Source organism: Thalassophryne amazonica, chromosome 9, assembly GCF_902500255.1.
Source record: "Thalassophryne amazonica chromosome 9, fThaAma1.1, whole genome shotgun sequence".
Lineage (NCBI taxonomy): Eukaryota > Metazoa > Chordata > Actinopteri > Batrachoidiformes > Batrachoididae > Thalassophryne > Thalassophryne amazonica.
The window spans coordinates 11,322,181-11,346,684 of record NC_047111.1 but is presented as its reverse complement, the minus strand read 5'-3'; the positions used below and the strand labels follow the sequence as shown (position 1 = coordinate 11,346,684).

General features: G+C 44.1%; 1 protein-coding gene across 1 annotated transcript in view; it reads right to left on the bottom strand.

The window, feature by feature from the left end:
* zmat2 (zinc finger, matrin-type 2) overlaps positions 1-18,784 on the bottom strand; it is a 31,508-nt gene extending 12,724 nt beyond the window's left edge. Inside the window, exons 1-3 of the mRNA XM_034177570.1 lie at positions 18,737-18,784; positions 15,403-15,508; positions 1,527-1,650 (exon numbers count right to left, since the gene is read on the bottom strand). Of these exons, the coding sequence (XP_034033461.1) occupies positions 1,527-1,650; positions 15,403-15,508; positions 18,737-18,754 (248 nt within the window). The 5' untranslated portion in view covers positions 18,755-18,784. The remainder of the gene's footprint in view (positions 1-1,526; positions 1,651-15,402; positions 15,509-18,736) is intronic.
* Between the last annotated feature and the right edge of the window lie 5,720 nt (positions 18,785-24,504).

Below are 24,504 nucleotides of genomic sequence, written 5' to 3'. Positions count from 1 at the left end.
AGCAGATCTAATTTGATGCAGGTGTTAGTTTTGGGGATGAAAATTTACAGGATGATTCCATAATTTAATCCTCAATTGAGTGATTCCATATTTTTTTCCCTCTGCTTGGTCTAAAAAAGTAACAGTTACTGACTGCCACAATTTTTTTTTCCTGATTTCTTATAGTGTTTCTTAAAGCCAGAAAGTTGCCATTTGAAATGACTTCAGTTTTGTGTCATGTCTGTGATCTGCCTTTTTTTGCTACAAAATTAAACAACTGAATGAACATCCTCCAAGGCCGGTGATTCCATAATTTTTGCCAGGGGTTGTACAAGTGCAAGTTAAAACTCTAACATGCAAAGTGAAAGCCATACATCAACAACATCCGGAAACACCGCCGCCTTCTCTGGACCCGAGCTCATTTGAAATGGACAGACGCAAAGTGGAAAAGTGTGCTGTGATCTGATGAGTCCATATTTCAAGTTGTTTTTGGAAATCATGGTCGTGTCCTCTGGACAAAAGAGGCAAAAGACCATCCAGATTGTTACCAGCACAAAGTTCAAAAGCCAGCATCTGTGATGGTATGGGGGTGTGTTAGTGCCCATGGCATGGACAACTTACACATCTGTGATGGCACCATCAATGCTGAAAGGTACATCCAGGTTTTGGAGCAACACATGCTGCCATCCAAGCAACGTCTTTTTCAGGGAGACGTCCCTGCTTATTTCAGCAAGACAATGCCAAGCCACATTCTGCATGTGTTACAACAGCGTGGCTTCATAGTAAAAGAGTGCGGGTACTAGACTGGCCTGCCTGCAGTCCAGACCTGTCACCCATTAAAAATGTGTGGCACATTATGAAGCACAAAATACGACACCGGAGACCCCAGACTGTTGAACAACTGAAGTCGTACATCAAACAAGAATGGGAAAGAATTCCACCTACAAAGCTTCAACAATTAGTGTCCTCAGTTCCCAAACACTTATTGAGTGTTGTTAGACGGAAAGGTGATGTAACACAGTGGTAAACATACCACTGTCCCAGCTTTTTTGAAACGTGTTGCAAGCATCCATTTCAAAATGAGCAAATATGTGCACAAAAACAATAAAGTTTATCAGTTTGAACATTAAATATCTTGTCTTTGTGGTGTATTCAATTGAATATAGGTTGAAGAGGATTTACAAATCATTGTATTCTGTTTTTATTTACATTTTACACAACGTCCCAACTTCATTGGAATTGGGCTTGTAAAAACACTCAAGTTTCTGACATTCTGTCATAAGTCTAAGAGGGATTGGCGATCAAACACCAGCAGAAATTCGATCTGAGAGGTGATAAGGCTTAAAAACATTAAAAACAGAAAAGCAGGAGCAACACTGGTGCCATCTCTGATGTGAGACAAGCAGTTACAGGTACAGAAAAGTTGCAAACAGACTGTGACCAGGTCAGGTCTGGACGCGATGGGTGGTGCTGCCTCCACCACAGCACAGAACCAGGTACCTGGGCTAATTACCTTATCACAAGAAATGGTGACACAGTGTACTGACCCGCCCATCTCAGCCTGCGGTGTTGTCTTTGTGATAACGATGGTCTTCCCCAGTTTGGACTCCAGATCCACTTTGTAGTCTCTGTGACGCAGGAGATCTCGTTTGACAGGCGGAACAGTTTTCCCTGAAAAAAGAAAGAGAGACTGCTCATATTATTTCCTGTGATGAGCAGACCAAATTTAGGAACTCTGTAAATCATGTAATCTTAGTTCGGCCTGACCCAAGCAAGGACCACCGGCCCAGACGTTGTCTGTGAACATAGATAGCGCTCTGCAGAGAGGGTAACATTAGGAATTTACAGCAGGCCATGGAGCAGGTGATTAGAGACCCTGCAAGGCTTATGACAAATGTGGGTGTGGAATCCATTAACTTAGCGGGGAAGTAAGTGCAGAAAATCCCCTATGACGACAGTGCAGTTTATCTGCCAGGGAGGGGAAATTCATCAAGTTGAGACTACGGCCTGTTTCCGTAAATGTGTACATAAAAATCATCAAGAGATACGAGGTCTATTATTAAAGTATCCGACCTTATTATTTTTTTCAAAAACCATATGGATTTGAATCACATGTGATTACATCAGACATTCTTGAACCCTCGTGGGCATGCGAGAGTTTTTTCACGCCTGTCGGTTACGTCATTCGCCTGTGGGCAGTCTTTGAGTGAGGAGTCGCCCACCCTCTCGTCGTTTTTTTCATTGTTTAGGAATGGCTCAGAGACTGCTGCTTTGTTTGATCAAAATTTCTTCAAAACTCTAAGGCACAACTGAGTGGACACCATTAGATAAATTCAGCTGGTTTTCGGTATAAATTTTAACGGCTGATGAGAGATTTTGGTCTGGTAGTGTCGCCGTAAGGACGGCCCACGGCGCCTGACGGCGATCTGCGCTTCGAGGCGGCAGCGTCTCGCCGTTTCAAGTTGAAAACTTCCACATTTCAGGCTCTGTTGACCCAGGAAGTCGTCAGAGAACAGAGAACTTTCAGAAGAAGTCAGCATGAGTTTATTCAGACATTCCATTGTTAACGGACATTTTGTAATGAAAGAACGTGCGGGCAGAGTCGCATGTCGGGCCGGACCCGACCGCGGGGGGTCGTGACAGGAAAAACACCTCCGTTGGAAACCTTAACGGGCAAGTTGGAACATGCCCAAGCTGTTAAACAATTTCTCAGTTACTCACTTGTTGAAAGCCATCAAAAGCCGCCTGAATTTTACAAATGGTTTTCAACATGGAGGTGTTTTTCCTGTCGCGGCGCACACAGATTCGCCGAGTCGTCACGGAAACGACTCAGCGAATTTGCACGCACGTCTTTCATTAAAAAATGTCCTTAAACAGTGGAATGTCCGCATAAAGTCCCCATGCTGGCCTCTTCTGAATCTTCTCTGTTCTCACGACGTCCTGGGTGAATTAAGCCTTAAATTAGGATGTTTTCAGGTCGAAACAGGCCGACGGTGCCTGGAAGCACTGCAGGACGTCCCGCTCTGTGGGAAGTCCTTACACCGACAGAAACACCCCATAATCTCTCATCAGCCGTTAAACTTTTCACTGAAAACCAGCTTAATTTCTCGAATAGTATCCACTCGGATATTCCTCACAGGTCCAGAAAAAATTTTGATAAAGCAACGCGCGCCGTCTCGAGCAGCGTGTGAAACAAAGGAATTCAGCCGAGAGGGCGGGACCACATCTCACTCAAGGCCTGCCCACAGGGAGATGACATCACCGACACGCGTGAAAAAACTCACACATGTGCACGAGGGTTCAAGCATGATTGGTGGAATCGCACGTCATTCAAATCCATATAGTTAAAAAAAAATAAAAGGGTCGGTTTATTGTCTAACAGACCTCGTATGCTTTGCAAACTTAATACCCATTACTACATTGGATGATGTTGAAATTGAGGATGGCCCGCTGGCTGTTCCAGCAATATCAAAGATTTCATGTCTGCTACCTACAACCCGTGTGGAATGTCACAAACCTAAACCTACATCCAGGCATCTTATATATGTTACTCTGGAACCACCCCTAAACCCAAACACTCCAAGCGTCAACCCCACTGAGGTCCTTAGTCTGGGTCTCATTAACATAAGATCACTATCCTCAAAATCACTGTTGATTAATGATCTAATTATGGATCATCACTTAGATATGATTGGGTTATGTGAAACCTGACAAACCTACAGCTGTCCTCCCCTTAAATGAGGCCTACCCAGCAGCATATACATTTAGTCACGTCCCTCGTGATGTGAAGCAAGGCGGGGGTGTTGCTCTTATTTATAAATCTAAGTTGAGCTTATTAGCTGTTGGGGGTCACAAATTTAACTCGTTTGAGCATCTGATTCTCCGCTCTGCCCACGATGCTACGTATTGCTGAAGTCAGAAGAAAAAAAAAAATCAGCCGTATTACTTGGTCACTGTATACAGGCCCCCTGGCCCATATTCTGAATTCTTAGATGCATTTGGTGTGTTCATCTCTAAGTTGTCAACTAGTGTAGATAACCTTCTGATTATTGGTGACTTTAACGTTCATATAAATAAGCCTTCTGATCCCCTCTGCAAATCATTTATGGAAATTGTGGATGCATTAGGATTTCAGCAATGCATTTGGGACTCGACACACATTAGTGGAAATACCCTTGATTTGGTTCTCACACATGGTATTGCTGTCACGAATATTGACATCATGCCTCTTACATCAGTGGTCTCTGATCACTCATTTATTAAGTTTACAGTTTTGCTGCTGTGTTTTGTGGAACAACAACCTTATTTATCACTGCGGTGATGCATCAACTCCTCAACTATGACTGAACTCAAAAGCTAGACTGCCTGGTGTCTCAGCTTCACATTTGGAAAATGGCCAGTCAGTAGACAGTCTTGTGGATAGTTTAAACTCAGTGCTCAAAACTGCACTCGACGCGATTGCGCCACCGTTATTAAAACCACACCCCCCAAAATACAGTCACCTTGGTTCAATGATTACTTGTGTGACCTCAAGCATAATTATGGCTCGAGGTCTACAACGGAAATGGTGTAGTTCAAAATTAGAAGTATTCCACCTTGCCTGGCGTGATGCTATTTTAGACTATAAGCATGCATTACTGGCTACAAAGCAGACCTATTACTCTGAATTGATCAACAAAAACAAGCGCAACTCAAAAGTTCTTGTTCGACATGGTGGCAACACTTATTCATGGACAACCACCTGTAGCTCGCTCTCCTTTTACAGCACAAGATTTCCTGGATTACTTTGAGAAGAAAATAGAAGACATTCAGTTAAAAATATCCCAGCATGCCTTAACCCAGCCACTACACCCTGCTATTGAGGTGGTGGCCATTACTGCAGTATTACCTAGATTTACAAAATTTGATAGTATCTCACTAGGCATGCTGACGAAACTCGTAACGTCAACAAAAAGCACAACCTGTTTATTTGATCCTATACCAACAAAACTATTTAAGGACCTGTGGTCCACTTTTGGGCCGACTGTGCTGGAAATTATTAATCTTTCTTTAGCTTCTGGATCTGTTCCTAAATGTTTCAAATCTGCAGTGATTAAACCATTACTTAAGAAATCTAATTTTGACCCTAGTGTATTGAAAAATGATAGGCCGACATCAAATCTATCATTTTGCTCTAAAACTCTGGAAAAAGTGGTGTCACGGCAGCTTGTGGACTATCTTACTGAAAATAATCTTTTTGAGCCACTGCAGTCTGCTTTTAGAAAATATCATTCCACAGAGACGGCTCTCACTAAAGTGGTGAATGATCTTCTGCTTACAATAGATTCAAACACCACTATGGTTCTGGTGCTGTTAGATCTCTGTGCTGCATTTGATACTGTGGATCATCATATTCTACTTGATAGGCTGGAAAATCATTTTGGGATTACTGGGAGTGCCCTTGCATGGTTGACATCACACCTGACCAGTTGTTCGCACTGTGTTTTGTACAATAACACTACCTCTAACCTTAGTGACATGAAATTTGGGGTTCCACAGGGGTCAGTCTTACACCCCCTGCTTTTCTCCCTTTATATAGCACCCCTTGGGCACACAACTGCGGTGTTTTGGGGTTACCTTTCACTGCTATGCTGATGATACTCAGTTATACATGCGAATAACTGCTGGTAATCTTGTTCACATAAAATCCTTAGAAGATTGTCTTGCATCAGTGAGAAGCTGGACGTGTAGAAACATCATACTTTTAAACTCTGATACGACTGAAATGATAGTTGGTCCAGGGAGACATCGGCATCAATTTGACCAGTTAATGCTCAGCCTAGGCTTGTGTGTCATACATCACACTGACAAAGTGAGGAACCTTGGGGTAATTTTTGATCCTACATTGTCCTTTGACCTCCACATTAGAAATATTATGAGGGCTGCTTTCTTCCACCTGTGAAATATAGTGAAGATTCATGCCATCCTGTCTATGGCTGATGCTGAGACCCTGATCCATGCGTTTATCTCTTCTAGATTGGACTACTGCAATGTTTTATTTTCAGGTTTACCGCAGTCCAGCATTAGGGCTCTCCAACTGGTTCAAAATGCTGCTGCCAGACTTTTGACAGGAAGCAGAAAGTTTGACCACATTACACCCATTTTGGTGTCTCTTAATTGGCTTTCTGTCTATGGGTCACAAAGCCTTTTTTTTTTTATAGTGCCCCGGCTCTGTGGAATGATACAGCATTTGGACTCTGTGGAGATTTTTAAGTCTAGATTGAAGACCCATTTTTTCCCTGTTTTATTGTTAGTATTTTATGTTATTGTGTGTTTATGTTATGTGTCATGAATTGGCGCTATATAAATGAATAAATTTTAAAATTTTAATTTAGCCGGCGATCACCTTAGTGTTTCTTCTCTTTTTCTTGTTGTTTAATGCTGACAAATTATACTGTATTGGTTGTCTTTCTGATGCCTGATTCTGTTTATTTCTCTCTGTTTGAGGTGTGGCTCCACCCAGAGATGGGTTTCTGAAACCCTAAGGCTGCACCTTACCTTTCATTGCACCTGTTACAATAACAACAAAGAATCTGAATATGGACCACTTTATGAAACCAGGCCATTGTCTTCCTTCCACCTGCAGTAATTTTCCAGTTGTCCAAAATCACTTACCCTCCATCCAGTGCTTCTCTCACCTGCTCACTAAATTTTACACAACAGTCTTCCTCCTTCAGCTTACTCCATCTGATCCTTTGTTGAGCTCTCACTCTCTTCTTCTTCTTCACCTATAAAGTCATCCTAAAAACCACCATCCTATGCTGTCTAACTACACTCTCTCCTGCCACCACCTTAAGGTCCTGTCACACCCTGATGATTATCCAGCGTATGCTGACAGCCCTGTTTCGACTTAGTGGTTCTGGTCGGTACACCACGGTGTGGTGCATGTCAGAAACAGAGGAATTTCACATTATTTTACTTTCATTTTTTATCTTGGTGGACAATTTTCATTGTGTACAGAATGCTGATGAGTGGAATGGCTGTGGGAAACGCTGCCATGAATGAATGGAGTGCTGTATCTTTCAGCGCTGCTTCCTGATCATCTGTTGATCAGGTCATCACAGACCTGAATAATGAAACGCTGTGATGATTTAAACTTTTAAAACACACACACACACATATATATATATATACACACATACATATATACACACATATACATACATATATACATATACACATATATATATACATATATAGGTCTTGTCTCAGAGTGATGCTGAAAAACTAATTCATGCATTTATTTCCTCTAGGCTGGACTATTGTAATTCATTATTATCAGGTTGTCCTAAAAGTTCCCTAAAAAGCCTTCAGTTAATTCAAAATGCTGCAGCTAGAGTACTGACGGGGACTAGAAGGAGAGAGCATATCTCACCCATATTGGCCTCTCTTCATTGGCTTCCTGTTAATTCTAGAATAGAATTTAAAATTCTTCTTCTTACTTATAAGGTTTTGAATAATCAGGTCCCATCTTATCTTAGGGACCTCGTAGTACCATATCACCCCAATAGAGCGCTTCGCTCTCAGACTGCAGGCTTACTTGTAGTTCCTAGGGTTTGTAAGAGTAGAATGGGAGGCAGAGCCTTCAGCTTTCAGGCTCCTCTCCTGTGGAACCAGCTCCCAATTCAGATCAGGGAGACAGACACCCTCTCTACTTTCCTTTTTGCTAAAGCTTATAGTTAGGGCTGGATCAGGTGACCCTGAACCATCCCTTAGTTATGCTGCTATAGACGTAGACTGCTGGGGGGTTCCCATGATGCACTGTTTCTTTCTCTTTTTGCTCTGTATGCACCACTCTGCATTTAATCATTAGTGATTGATCTCTGCTCCCCTCCACAGCATGTCTTTTTCCTGGTTCTCTCCCTCAGCCCCAACCAGTCCCAGCAGAAGACTGCCCCTCCCTGAGCCTGGTTCTGCTGGAGGTTTCTTCCTGTTAAAAGGGAGTTTTTCCTTCCCACTGTAGCCAAGTGCTTGCTCACAGGGGGTCGTTTTGACCGTTGGGGTTTTACATAATTATTGTATGGCCTTGCCTTACAATATAAAGCGCCTTGGGGCAGCTGTTTGTCGTGATTTGGCGCTATATAAAAAAATTGATTGATTGATTGATTGATATACACACACACACACACACACACACACACACACACACACACACACACACACACACACACACACACACACACACACACACACACACACACACACACACACACACACACACACACACACACACACACACACACACATACACATACATATACATACATACACTCAACAAAAATATAAATGCAACACTTTTGGTTTTGCTCCCATTTTGTATGAGATGAACTCAAAGATCTAAAACTTTTTCCACATACACAATATCACCATTTCCCTCAAATATTGTTCACAAACCAGTCTAAATCTGTGATAGTGAGCACTTCTCCTTTGCTGAGATAATCCATCCCACCTCACAGGTGTGCCATACCAAGATGCTGATTAGACACCATGATTAGTGCACAGGTGTGCCTTAGACTGCCCACAATAAAAGGCCACTCTGAAAGGCGCAGTTTTGTTTTATTGGGGGGGGGGGGGGGGGGGGATACCAGTCAGTATCTGGTGTGACCACCATTTGCCTCATGCAGTGCAACACATCTCCTTCGCATAGAGTTGATCAGGTTGTCAATTGTGGCCTGTGGAATGTTGGTCCACTCCTCTTCAATGGCTGTGCGAAGTTGCTGGATATTGGCAGGAACTGGTACACGCTGTCGTATACGCCGGTCCAGAGCATCCCAAACATGCTCAATGGGTGACATGTCCGGTGAGGATGCCGGCCATGCAAGAACTGGGACATTTTCAGCTTCCAAGAATTGTGTACAGATCCTTGCAACATGGGGCCGTGCATTATCCTGCTGCAACATGAGGTGATGTTCTTGGATGTATGGCACAACAATGGGCCTCAGGATCTCATCACGGTATCTTTGTGCATTCAAAATGCCATCAATAAAATGCACCTGTGTTCTTCGTCCATAACAGATGCCTGCCCATACCATAACCCCACCGCCACCATGGGCCACTCAATCCACAGCACTGACATCAGAAAACCGCTTACCCACACGACGCCACACACGGTGTCTGCCATCTGCCCTGAACAGTGTGAACCGGGATTCATCTGTGAAGAGAACACCTCTCCAACGTGCCAAACGCCAGCGAATGTGAGCATTTGCCCACTCAAGTCGGTTATGACGACGAACTGGAGTCAGGTCGAGACCCCGATGAGGACGACGAGCATGCAGATGAGCTTCCCTGAGACGGTTTCTGACAGTTTGTGCAGAAATTCTATGGTTTGCAAACCGATTGTTTCAGCAGCTGTCCGAGTGGCTGGTCTCAGACGATCTTGGAGGTGAACATGCTGGATGTGGAGGTCCTGGGCTGGTGTGGTTACACGTGGTCTGCGGTTGTGAGGCTGGTTGGATGTACTGCCAAATTCTCTGAAACGCCTTTGGAGACGGCTTATGGTAGAGAAATGAACATTCAAGACACGAGCAACAGCTCTGGTTGACATTCCTGCTGTCAGCATGCCAATTGCACGCTCCCTCAAATCTTGCGACATCTGTGGCATTGTGCTGTGTGATAAAACTGCACCTTTCAGAGTGGCCTTTTATTGTGGGCAGTCTAAGGCACCAGCATCTTGATATGGCACACCTGTGAGGTGGGATGGATTATCTCAGCAAACGAGAAGTGCTCACTATCACAGATTTGGACTGGTTTGTGAACAATATTTGAGGGAAATGGTGATATTGTGTATGTGGAAAAAGTTTTAGATCTTTGAGTTCATCTCATACAAAATGGGAGCAAAACCAAAAGTGTTGCGTTTATATTTTTGTTGAGTGTATATACACATACACACACATACACACACACACACACACACATATACATACACACATATACATATATATGAGGTCTGTTAGAAAACTATCCGACCTTTTTATTTTTTTTAAAAAACTATATGGATTTGAATCATGTGCGCTTGCATCAGCCAAGCTTGAACCTTCGTGCGCATGAGTGAGTTTTTTCACCCCTGTCGGTTGCGTCATTTGCCTGTGGGCAGGCTTTGAGTGAGCACTGGTCCACCCCCTTCGTCGGATTTTCATTGTCAGGGAAATGGCTGAGTGATTGGAGCAGCGCTGAATCAAATTTTTCCAGAAACTGCGAGAGACAGCCAGGTGGAAACCATTAGGAAGATTCAGACGGTTTTCGGTGAGGATACTCTAGGCGTCACACAGAGGCGTCATACAACCGGATTAAAGACAGCCCACAGCCATTCAGAAACCATTCAGAAGATTCAGACGGCTTTCGGTGGCTTTGCAGTCGAATGAGTATCCGAGAAATTGTGTAACAGCTGGGCATGTCACAACTTGTCCTGTGAGACTTCCAACATGGACGTGCTTTTTGTTGTGCGCCATTGCGGCTTCGTCCCGACGCGAGAATTCCTCCGCATGTCTTTCATTACAAAATCTCCTGTAACAGTGGAATGTGCTGCAAAAGTGCTGATGTACACCTCTTCTGCAATTTCTCTGGTAGTCAGACGACATCTCGGATCAACACAGCCTTCACTTTGGAAATGATCTGGTCGTTTCAGCCTGTCGATGGCCGCTCGGAGCGCGGCGCGCCCTCCGCCGCTGTGGGCCGTCTTTAATCCGGTTGTAATGCTCCTTAATCTGTGTGACGCCCAGAGTATCCTCACCGAAAGCCGTCTGAATCTTCCGAATGGTTTCCACCTGGCTGTCTCTCACAGTTTCTGGAAAAATTTGATCATTTCCAATCGCTCAGCCATTTCCCTGACAATGAAAATCCGACAAGGGGGGTGGACCAGTGCTCACTCAAAGCCTGGCCACAGGCGAATGACACAACCGACAGGCGTGAAAAAACTCACGCATGCGCACGAAAGTTCAAGCTTGGCTGATGCAAGCGCACGATTCAAATCCATATAGTTTGTGAAAAAAATAAAAAGGTTGGATAGTTTTCTAACAGACCTCATATATATATATATATATATATATATATATATATATATATACATATACATATATACATATATATATATATATATATACATATACATATATACATATACATATATATACATATATATATATATATATATACATATACATATATACATATACATATATATATATATATATATATATATATATATATATATATATATATATACTGGCCGACATACATTGGCTAAATCGTCAAGGTGTGACAGGGCCTTTACAGTCTGATTTCTTTTAGCTTGGATCTCCTACACAGAATGTAATCCACCTGTGTGCACCTTCCTCCACTCTTATGTTACCCTGTGCTCCTCCCTTTTCTTAAAGTAGGTGTTCAACACAGCCATTTCCATCCTTTTTGTAAAATCAACTACCATCTGTCCTTCCCCATTCCTGTCTTGATACCATATCAACCCATTACTCCCTCTTCACCTCTGTTCCCTTCACCAACATGCCCTTTGAAGTCCGCTCCTATCACCACTCTTTCAATTTATTTTTTTCATTTAAATAGCGCCAAATCACTACAGAGTGGTCTCAAGGTGCTTCACACAAGTCAGGTCTATCCTTACTAACCCCCCAGAGCAACAGTGGTAAGAAAAAAAGGAAAAACTCCCTCTGAGGAAGGAACCTCAAGCAGACCAGACTCAAAGGGGTGACCCTCTGCTTGGGCCATGCTACAGACATAAACTACAGAACAATTCACAGAACAAATATACAGGAAATGCTGTTAGTGCACAGGACAGGAGGGTCTTCAGCACAAATACAACTCCCATCTTTCATGCTTGGGCACACGCTCCACCACCTCATCTAACACATTCCAAAAATCTTCTTTCTCCATCTCACAACCTACCTGTGGGTCATATGCACTGATGATATTCATCTTTTTTTTTCAAGATGGCGCCGTCAATGCAGCTGCCGTTATTTCAGCTCTGCCCCCTTTTATCCTACTTTCACTATTTTTAATACTTTTTAATAGTGCTTTATTGTTTTTATTTGCAGTGGGTGGTACCCTGTGCAAGTGTGCACATGGGAAACCCACTTTTGTAACTCTTGTGATTAGTTTTCTGCTTCTTTCAGCAATTTTTGAGGCAGCGCGGGGAAATCCCTTTGTTCCCAGCTCCAGACGTCCCGTTGTTTACAGCCAGGATCAGCTGCTTGGACTAAGAGACTCTATGTACAGTGGGCCAGGTCCCCACTATGCTGAGCACCTGCACATAAGAAGGAGATGGAGAGGGTGCAAGGGTGGCCGGACGAAGCGAAGAAGGACTTACATTCCGTCTGTGGTCATGGGGAATGTAAGGTCCCTCCACAACAACACAGAGGAGCAACAGCGCTAACCCGTTTCCAGAGGTTGTATAAAGGCTGCAGTCTCATGTGCTTCATGGAGACACTGTTGGATAAACATGTACCGGACTGTGTTATCAACATGAACAGCTTCACACTTATCCACGTGGACAGGACACTGGCGAAGAGCGTCAAGAAAGAGGAGGTGGGCTTGCCGTTTATGTGAGTGAGAGATGGTGCAATGCAGCTCATGTTCACGTGAAGGATCAGATCTCCTCCTCGGACGTGGAGCTACTCGCTGTGAGCATGAGGCCGTACTATCTCCCAGTGTGTGTGTGTGTGTGTGTGTGTGTGTGTGTGTGTGTGTGTGATTGTGCTCTGTACTTATATTCCTCCCTCTGTAAATGTCACCACTGCCTGTGAGCGGATCCAGAGCACAGTGACGCGACTGCAGACACAACACCCCCGCGCGCTCCTCCTCATCACAGGAGACTTTAATCATGCCTCCCTCTCAGCCACCCTCCCCACATTCACCCAATACATCACGTGTAAAACCAGGAACAATAGAATACTGGACCTTTTTTATGCTAATGTGGAGGACGCTTACACCTGTGCAGATGAGCTCTGTGAGGTCCTCAGGCACTTCTTCAACAAGAGCCTCAGCCTGGGGGTGGTCCCCACCCTGTGGAAGACCTCCTGTGTGGTCCCGGTTCCCAAAACACCGCACGCTAAGGAACCAGCCCACTAAAGACCAGTTGCCCTGACCTCTCATGAAGACCATGGAGTGGCTCATCCTGTCTCACCTCCGCACCGTGGTGAGTAACATCCTGGACCCACTGCAGTTCACCTACAGGCCCAACATCGGGCGTAGATGACGCTGTCATCTACCTGCTGCAGCGAGTGCTCACCCACCTGGAGACCAGCAGGAGAGCTGTGAGAGTCATGTTCTTTGATTTCTCCAGCGCTTTCAACACCATCAGACTGGCACTGCTGCAGGGGAAGCTGGAGGATGCAGGTGTGGATGGACACCTCATTGCCTGGACCATCGACTACCTCACTGACCGCCCGCAGTACGTGTGGCTGCCAGTCTAGAGGTGGTAAGATGCAGCACCGGGGCCCCCCAGGGCACCGTCCTCTCGCCTTTCCTCTTCACCCTTTACACCTCGGACTTCACCTACAACACGGACAGCTGCCATCTCAAGACATTCTCTGATGTCTCCGCCATTGTGGGTCGTGTGTCTGAGGGGAACGAGCTGGAGTACCCGTCGGTCATCACAGACTTTGTGGACTGGTGTGAGCGCAACCACTTGTGTCTCAACACCAGTAAGACGAAGGAGATGGTGATCGACTTCAGGAGGAAACCACCACCTCACCCACCGGTGAACATCCAGGGGGAGGACATAAAGACTGTGGACAGTTTCAAATACCTGGGTGTTCACCTCAACAACAAACTGGACTGAACTCACAACACCGACGCCCTGTACAAGAAAGGCCAGAGTCGCCTCCACCTCCTGAGGAGACTGAGATCCTTTGGAGTGAGCAGGCCTCTGCTTAAGACCTTCTACGACTCTGTTGTAGCCTCTGCCCTCCTCTATATTGTCGTCTGTTGGGCCCCGGGCAGCACAGAGCAGGAGAGAAAGAGACTGAACAAGCTGGTCAGGAAGTCCAGCTCTGTCCTGGGCTGTCCTCTGGACTCTCTAGAGGAGGTGGCTGAAAGGAGGGTGTTAACCAAGTTCAAATACATCATGGACAACTACTCTCACCCTCTGCATCGGACTGTAGTGGAGCTAACCAGCTCCTTCAGTGACAGACTGAGGCACCCTCAGTGCAAGAAGGAACAATACCACAGGTCGTTCCTCCCTGCTGCTGTCAGACTGTACAATAACACTGTGAAATAACCACATGCAATAATATGTCCACATATCATGTGCAATAACAACTCGTTTACAAATCCCTGCACTAATGTCACCTTATCACATCTAAATTCCACTAAGATGCTCCTGTCTTTTTCAATTCCAATCATGTTTATATATATATATATATATATATATATATATATATATATATTTTTTTTTTTTTTCTATTTCTACCTCATTTTACTATTTTATTGTACCGTTACAAGTATTATTATTGCTTATCCTTGCACACGCTGTTTGATGCACATTTCCCTCTAACTCGCACCCATCTTGTGTGTGTGTTTTTTAAGAGCAGACGTAACGTGTGAATTTCTCCACTGTGAGATCAATAAAGTCTTATCTTATCACCACCCCTTCAATTTCCAACTTCACACTCATCACCCTGTCAGACACTCATTTAACCTCCAACACCCTCTTAACATACTCTTCCTTTAAAATGACCCCAACACCATTTCTCTTCCTGTCCTCACCCTGATTCAACAACTTGAACCCACCGCCGATGCTCCTGCTCTTTCTTCCCTTCCACTTGGTCTCTTGCACACACAGTATGTCCACCTTTCTCCTCTCCATCATATCAGCCAGCTCTCTCACTTTACCAGTCAGACTGCCAACATTCAATGTCCCAACTCTCACTTCCATCCTTCTAGTTTTCCTCTTCTCCCACCGTCTCCGGACACGTTCTCCTGATCATCTTCTTCTTCTTCAGTAAGCAGTAGGCCAAATTCTGCCGGCAACGTGTTGGGCAATGGCACGGGTGGCGGTCATTGTTTACCCAGGCCTCGACCGATCCGGTATGGAAATTCGATTTGTAACCTCCATGGTTGGATTGACTTATTTTACGCTGAATACCCTTCCTGACGCAACCCTACTCATTTATCTGGGCTTGGGACCAGCACTCAGAGTGTACTGGCTGCACACCCCATGTGACTGAGTTTGTGCTCCACAAATTCTGCCAGGAGATTAAAAAAAAAGTGCTACAGCTTTCTGATAGACCCTTACAACAGACAACTGGTGGGGGCACCAGCAATAACAGACAGAAAAAAGACTGAGGTCAGGCTGTCAAAGGTCAAGGTCAGCAGATTGAACAAACAGTCTGAGAAGCGGCCAGTGATACAGAGGAGGTTTTGAAATCTTCTTACCATCTCTCCGCTCGCGTTCACGTTCCCGCTCCTCCACCAGTCGTTTCTGAGCCAAGTGTTCATACTCGTCTTTATCCCACTTACGACGGAAGTCATTCTTACTCAACTGCAAAAAAGAAGGCCAGGATCAGAATCAACCATCAGTCCTGATTTGTGGGAAATCTATATCAAACAACAGTGGTTCACTTTAAAAATCACACAACAAGCAGAAGCAGCAGATTTCTAGAAAAAGAACATCTGCAAGTTTACAGGAAGTGGATTTCTTATTGTGTCTGAGACCTTTGTGTGGTGAACCCTACGGAAATGTTAGTAAGTCCTTACAGGCCCAGAGTCCAGCTAGTGTAGGTTCTTCTCTTAGCGTGAATCGGATGAGAGTCTACGACTCCCCCTGGACCAGATGCCAGACCATTGCAAGTTACTTCTGAGCCAAAGCCAGGATCCACTTACAGGCGGTGATGGTCTTGTGGTTTAGAGGTGGGTTTTTGACCAGAGGATCCTTGGTTCAATTAGGGCTGCACAATATGACCTAAAACTCATATCGCGGTATAAACTGAATCCCTTCACGGTCACGGTATATATATATATATATATATATCACGATATAAACCTAAGTGTAAAAATTATGTGTTTCAGAATGGGTCCCTTAGCAAAGGTAAATTGATCAAAATAAATAAAAATAACAAAAAATAAAATATTGATTCAGGTCGTGACGGAGCCTCCGCCTTCACCCAGTGCAACGGCTTAAATAAATAAACAACGGCTTTGCAAATTTCTGCACCAGAACAGGTGTCTCACAAATTTACATCAACACCAGTGAGAGTCACCTCAGCTCAGAACAGCCCTCTCCCTGCAGCAAACTGGTTCACACGCACACACAGCCGCTTCACGGAGGAATTTTCCTCAGGCTGGAAAAATCATGAAGGGACCTCGGGTAACATCCTATATCTTCACGTTGCTCCCCGTGTGTAGTGAACGCCTTCCATGACAAGCACCCTGACATCGGTGTGTGTGTGTGTGAGGCATGATTGTAAAGCACTTTGAGCTGCTGTTTCAGATAGAAAAGCATGATATAAATGCAGTCCATTTACAGGAGAGGGACTGAGATGCGCAGATTGTCCAAGGATACAGATGGGAAGCATGAGCGGGACTCAAATTCAGGTCTACATGTTGGCAGAGTGGCTCCTGATCCAGTTTGCTGCTCTGCCCTCTGTCGGTCCTGAGGTCAAATCCAGACAGGAAAACAAACGAGACTCAGCAGGTTCCATCCAGTCCAATCCGAGTGACGGATCCTTAATCTTCTTGAAGGGCATGAACGTCCACATTAAAACAAAGAACCATCCTTGACCTCAGATTCAGGGTGACTCCAGACCAGGGGTGGGCAACTTGTTCCAAAAAGGGCCAAGAGGGTGCAGGTTTTCTTTGCAGCCACTGACTCCACCAGGTGATTTGACTGATTAATATCACTTTGAGTAGGTGGAATCAGTTCATCAGTGAACCGGAGACGATTTATTTACCACCAAAGACACAGAGAGTCAAACTTCACCGACCAAAGACGATTTATTAACCACCAAAGACACAAAGAGTCAAACTTCACCGACCAAAGATGATTTATTAACCACCAAAGACACAAAGAGTCAAACTTCACCGACCAGAGACGATTTATTAACCACCAAAGACACAAAGAGTCAAACTTCACCGACCAGAGACGATTTATTAACCACCAAAGACACAGAGAGTCAAACTTCACCGACCAGAGACGATTTATTAACCACCAAAGACACAGAGAGTCAAACTTCACCGACCAGAGACGATTTATTAACCACCAAAGACACAGAGAGTCAAACTTCACCGACCAGAGACGATTTATTAACCACCAAAGACACAGAGAGTCAAACTTCACCGACCAGAGACGATTTATTAACCACCAAAGACACAGAGAGTCAAACTTCACCGACCAGAGACGATTTATTAACCACCAAAGACACAAAGAGTCAAACTTCACCGACCAGAGACGATTTATTAACCACCAAAGACACAAAGAGTCAAACTTCACCGACCAGAGACGATTTATTAACCACCAAAGACACAAAGAGTCAAACTTCACCGACCAGAGACGATTTATTAACCACCAAAGACACAGAGAGTCAAACTTCACCGACCAGAGACGATTTATTAACCACCAAAGACACAGAGAGTCAAACTTCACCGACCAGAGACGATTTATTAACCACCAAAGACACAAAGAGTCAAACTTCACCGACCAGAGACGATTTATTAACCACCAAAGACACAAAGAGTCAAACTTCACCGACCAGAGACGATTTATTAACCACCAAAGACACAGAGAGTCAAACTTCACCGACCAGAGACGATTTATTAACCACCAAAGACACAGAGAGTCAAACTTCACCGACCAGAGACGATTTATTAACCACCAAAGACACAGAGAGTCAAACTTCACCGACCAGAGACGATTTATTAACCACCAAAGACACAGAGAGTCAAACTTCACCGACCAGAGACGATTTATTAACCACCAAAGACACAGAGAGTCAAACTTCACCGACCAGAGACGATTTATTAACCACCAAAGACACAAAGAGTCAAACTTCACCGACCAGAGACGATTTATTAACCACCAAAGACACAAAGAGTCAAACTTCACCGACCAGAGACGATTTATTAACCACCAAAGACACAAAGAGTCAAACTTCACCGACCAGAGACGATTTATTAACCACCAAAGACACAAAGAGTCAAACTTCACCGACCAGAGACGATTTATTAACCACCAAAGACACAAAGAGTCAAACTTCACCGACCAGAGACGATTTATTAACCACCAAAGACACAGAGAGTCAAACTTCACCGACCAGAGACGATTTATTAACCACCAAAGACACAAAGAGTCAAACTTCACCGACCAGAGACGATTTATTAACCACCAAAGACACAAAGAGTCAAACTTCACCGACCAGAGACGATTTATTAACCACCAAAGACACAAAGAGTCAAACTTCACCGACCAGAGACGATTTATTAACCACCAAAGACACAAAGAGTCAAACTTCACCGACCAGAGACGATTTATTAACCACCAAAGACACAAAGAGTCAAACTTCACCGACCAGAGACGATTTATTAACCACCGGTTCTTTTTGTCTGTTAGCATGTGAGCTGTTCGCCCACAGTAAACCTTTAGAAATGGTTCAAACCGTTTCGGTTCAAGCTCGAACTACCTCCGTTAAACAAACAAAACATCACGAGTATAAACTCATATATTATTATTTCTTTGTACAGAAATAATAATTAATAACAAAGGACCAAATCTCACCCCGCTGCTGGACGCCATCTTGAATACCTTCTTCTGTGAGTTGTGTGTAAAATAGAAAAATGATTCATTAGCGCCACCCGATGGTCTGGAATATGGTAAATGGGCTGCATTTTTGTAGCGCTTTTCCATCTGCATTAGACAAATGATGCCTCACATTCACCCCGATGTTTCTGTGTAGGCTCTCAGTTGTCCATGTGGTTTCCATAGTAGAGAAGCTTGAATCGAGTCCAGTCGAAGATTCAAACGTCTCTACTATTCATCCCGATGTCAGGCTGCTGCCATACAATGTACTCACTACACACCAGGAGCAACTAGGGGATTCCCAAGGGCGCTGAATGATTTTCTGGTCTGCTGGGATTTAAACAGTGGATCTTCTGGTCTCAAGCCCAACGCTTTTACCATTAGACCATCACCTCCCCATATACTCATCACTGCAGGGATCCCGGGGATCCATAGTGCCATCAGACAGGTTCCTTTTTTTTTTCCTTAACCACTGACTGAGCTGTGGAAGTTTTTCCTCAACAATTAATATTTTAGCAAGAAAAAACACTGTCAGAAGTACTGAAATGTAAGTAGTATCTTCTCTACATTGTAGGACCAAAGTATAGTCACAAAAACAACTACTGGTTCAGCTATGGTACCTACTTTCGCTTTCAAATTGTTTGCTTACATAGGAGCTAGGCGGGCAATAATTGGGCAATTTTCAAAATTTACTGCATTATGAAAACATGATTGCTAACAAAAACCAGCGCAAATGAAAATACATATAGAACTTTACATTATATGCAAGTTTCATACTCACCTTCAAAGAAATGAGAGAAATCACAAACAAACAAACAAACAAACAAATAAGGGGCTTAAGGAAATGGAGCGGGTTGCAGACTCAACTTTATGTAAATTCTGGGTCTGTTAGTGAAGCTTAGGGCTAGTGGCCGGCGATCACCTTTGTATTTCTTCTGTTTTTCTTGTTGCTTAATGCTGAAAAATTATACTGTATTTGTCTTTCCAATGCCTGATTGTTTTTTCTCTGTTTGAGGTGTGGCTCCATCCAGAGATGGGAGTGGTGTTGACTTCTGCTCCCCTCCTGTCCTGTGCACTGCCAACATTTCCTGTATATTTCTTTTGTAAATTGTTTTGTCAACTGTGTCTGTAAGCAGAGGGTCACCCCTTTGATTCTGGTCTGCTTGAGCTTTCTTCCTCAGAGGGAGTTTTTTCTTACCACTGTCATCTGTGTTCTTGCTCTGGGGGTTGGTAAGGTTAGACCTTACTTGTGTGACACACCTTGAGGCAACTTTGTTGTGATTTGGCACTATATATGCTCTGTTTCCTAATAAAATGAATTAAAAGAGTAAAAAGCACACAACTATATGCTAGTCATACGAAAGGGAAAATAAGTGCGTCTTAAGTCCGGACTTGAATGTCTCCACAGAATCTGACTGTTTTATTAACGTGGGGAGATCATTCCACAGAACAGGGGCAGGATAATAGAAAGCTCTATGACCCGCAGACTTCTTATTCACCCTAGGGACACAAAGTAGTCCTGCACCTTGAAAACGCAAAGCCCGAGCCGGTATGTAAGGTTTAATTATGTCAGATAAGTAGGGAGGGGCCAGTCCATGAAAAAGTTTATAGACTAGTAGCAGATCCTTAAAATCTGATCTCACTGGGACAGGAAGCCAGTGAAGACGCCAAAATGGGTGTAATGTGGTCAAACTTTCTGCTTCGTGTCAAAAGTCTGGCTGCAGCATTTTGAACAAATTGGAGACCCCTAATGTTGGACTGCGGTAAACTAGAAAATAGAACATTGCAGTAGTCTAATCTAGAAGAGATAAACGCATGGATCAGGGTCTCAGCATCAGCCATAGACAGGATGGGGCAAATCTTCACTATATTTCGCAGGTGAAAGAAAGCAGTCCTCGTAATATTTCTAATGTGGACGTCAAAGGACAATGGAGGACCAAAAATCACCCCAAGGTTCCTCACTTTTTCTGCATGATGTATGACACATGAGCGTGTCAACTGGTGTTAACTGGTCAAAGGCATAAATTTCACCTTGAGGTAACAACCTTGAGGTCATTTTTCATCCTACGGTGTCCTTTGACCTCCACATTAGAAATATTAAGATGACTGCTTTCTTCCAATTGTAGCGCAATGGCCTCGATTAGACCTGATTAAATAAAATATACTCAACAAAAATATAAACGCAACACTTTTGGTTTTGCTCCCATTTTGTATGAGATGAACTCAAAGATCTAAAATTTTTTCCACATACACAATATCACCATTTCCCTCAAATATTGTTCACAAACCAGTCTAAATCTGTGATAGTGAGCACTTCTCCTTTGCTGAGATAATCCATCCCACCTCACAGGTGTGCTATATCAAGATGCTGATTAGACACCATGATTAGTGCACAGATGTGCCTTAGACTGTCCACAATAAAAGGCCACTCTGAAAGGTGCAGTTTTATCACACAGCACAATGCCACAGATGTCGCAAGATTTGAGGGAGTGTGCAATTGGCATGCTGACAGCAGGAATGTCAACCAGAGCTGTTGCTCGTGTATTGAATGTTCATTTCTCTACCATAAGCCGTCTCCAAAGGCTTTTCAGAGAATTTGGCAGTACATCCAACCAGCCTCACAACCGCAGACCACGTGTAACCACACCAGCCCAGGACCTCCACATCCAGCAAATGGTGGTCACACCAGATACTGACTGGTACCCCCCCCCCCCCCCCCCCCCAGTAAAACAAAACTGCACCTTTCAGAGTGGCCTTTTATTGTGGGCAGTCTAAGGCACACCTGTGCACTAATCATGGTGTCTAATCAGCATCTTGGTATGGCACACCTATGAGGTGGAATGGATTATCTCAGCAAAGGAGAAGTGCTCACTATCACAGATTTCGACTGGTTTGTGAACAATATTTGAGGGAAATGGTGATATTGTGTATGTGGAAAAAGTTTTAGATCTTTGAGTTCATCTCATACAAAATGGGAGCAAAACCAAAAGTGTTGCGTTTATATTTTTGTTGAGTGTATATTAATCCTCTCTCAACCACAAAAACCCACTGGTGACAGAGACTGTGTTTCCATCCCAGTTGAGAAATTGCTAAATCATCTGGAGATCTTCAGATAAGTTTTGGAGACATCACCCGATGGTCCAGCACTGCTTTCCAGAGGAAAACAAGGTTGTAATTCGTGAACTGCATGACATGATAACGGCTTAACGTCAGAATCTGAGCTTTTCCAGGACAGGAGGACACCTAAAGTATGAGCCAACTAAGGCAAGCACCTCTCCAAAGTGCAAAACTTCCCCCACAACCAGATGAAGGCCTTAAATCGTTGATTCTTCACAACTAACTTTTATCTTGAGTAAAGCAAAGGAAAGACCTTTGGTTTGAAATAAGAGTTTACATCAGTATGTCTCTCATTTATAGCTAAAGGCTTATAATGTTGTTGCATTTATTTATTTATCAAACGAAATGTTTTGCATGTAGTCATTCCATTTATTGATATGCTCATGTTAACTGATGTGTGTGACCTTTCTGCAGTATCTAAAATGCTGATGTTGAAGTACTGTTTATCCAAAGGATGTGTTTAAATGTCTAGTAAATGTCTATTAATCTTGACATAATGTAATCCCCAAATATTTCATGCCTTTAGGTTTCCACTTAAATTTGAATTTTTCCACCATATGTGAATAACAAAGACCCAACAATGCCATGGCCTCAGACTTAGCCCAATTAATTGTGTAACCCGAAACTTTTGAATATGATGATATCTATGGTGTTCATTAAATGTGGTAAAGATGTAAGCGGATTAATGATAAGTGCTAAAATATCATCTACGTAAAGAAGCAGTTTATGTTCTTGTTGACCCCTGAATATCCCTTTGATATCCTTGTTTGTTCTAATACTTACTGCTGAACTTTCTATAAAAATAATAAACAACAAAGGCTGAGAGAACACCCTTGTCGGGTCCCACGTGATAGACCAAAAAAAAGGTGAAGTAATCCCATTGGTTATAACTGCAGCCTTTGGATCTTTATATAGTATTTTAACCCAATTAATAAAATGTGGTCCAAAGCCAAAGTTTGACAAAGCTGAGAAGAGAAAGCCCCATTCAACTTTATCAAAGGCCTTCTCCGCGTCTAAGGAGAGGGCAGCTACAGGCTCATCTTTTGACTGACAACTCAATGAGTTGCAGTTCCGGCGGAATATATCCAGAAAAAACAGGCAATGTCCAGGAGTGCCTGCCTGGTGTAAGTCTGCAGTGCACAACACTTAAAAGCCAGAGAAAACACACAAGAAAAAAAAGAGAAAAAGCAGAAAACCCAGCATCCAGATGCAGAGCGAGCAAACACATCTGCCTCGGATGGCGGCATGTTTTATAAACACAGTCTGTGTTACTCTGTCGCTCACACACACAGTCAAACACACGTGACTGCAACCTTTGTGGCCGGGACGGCGGTGGGATTGAAGCCCGGACTGCTCGGGGTAAAGACCAGAACTCTACAAGGTCAACCAACCCCTCTCTCTCACTCACACACACACACACAGTATCAATCAGTCATGCACGCACTGCATCTCATACAGACACACACACACACAATCAGTGTCACTCATGTATGCTCGCACCGCATCTCTCTCTCTCTCACACACACACAGTATCAGTGTCACTCGCTCTCTCTCTCTCTCACACACACACAGTCAAACGTGACTGTAGGATCTTTGTGGCCGGGACGGCAGTGGGATTGAACCCCGGACTGCTCAGGGTAAAGACCAGAACTACCAGGTCAGCCAAAGAGGAATTCCCTGTTAACCAAGTTAGCGGGAACGTCTTTTCAATCCGGACTTCATCTTGCTACACACAGTATCAGTGTCACTCACACACGTGTGCACAGCATCGCTCTCTCTCTCACACACACACACCGTATCAGTGCCACTCTCTCTCACACACACACACACACACACACACACACACACACACACAGTATCAGTGCCACTCTCTCTCACACACACACACACACAGTATCAGTGCCACTCTCTCTCACACACACACACACAGTATCAGTGCCACTCTCTCTCACACACACCGTATCAGTGCCTCTCTCACACACACACACAGTATCAGTGCCACTCTCTCTCTCACACACACACAGTATCAGTGCCACTCTCTCTCTCACACACACACAGTATCAGTGCCACTCTCTCTCACAGTCACTCTCTCTCACACACACAGTATCAGTGCCACTCTCTCTCACAGTCACTCTCTCTCACACACACAGTATCAGTGCCACTCTCTCTCACAGTCACTCTCTCTCACACACACAGTATCAGTGCCACTCTCTCTCACACACACACACCGTATCAGTGCCACTCTCTCTCACAGTCACTCTCTCTCACACACACACACCCTATCAGTGCCACTCTCTCTCACAGTCACTCTCTCTCACACACACACACCCTATCAGTGCCACTCTCTCTCAGTCACTCTCTCACACACACACACACCGTATCAGTGCCACTCTCTCTCTCTCTCACACACACACACACCGTATCAGTGCCACTCTCTCTCTCTCACACACACACACACCGTATCAGTGCCACTCTCTCTCTCACACACACACACACCGTATCAGTGCCACTCTCTCTCTCACACACACACACACACACACCGTATCAGTGCCACTCTCTCTCTCACACACACACACACACCGTATCAGTGCCACTCTCTCTCACACACAGTATCAGTGCCACTCTCTCTC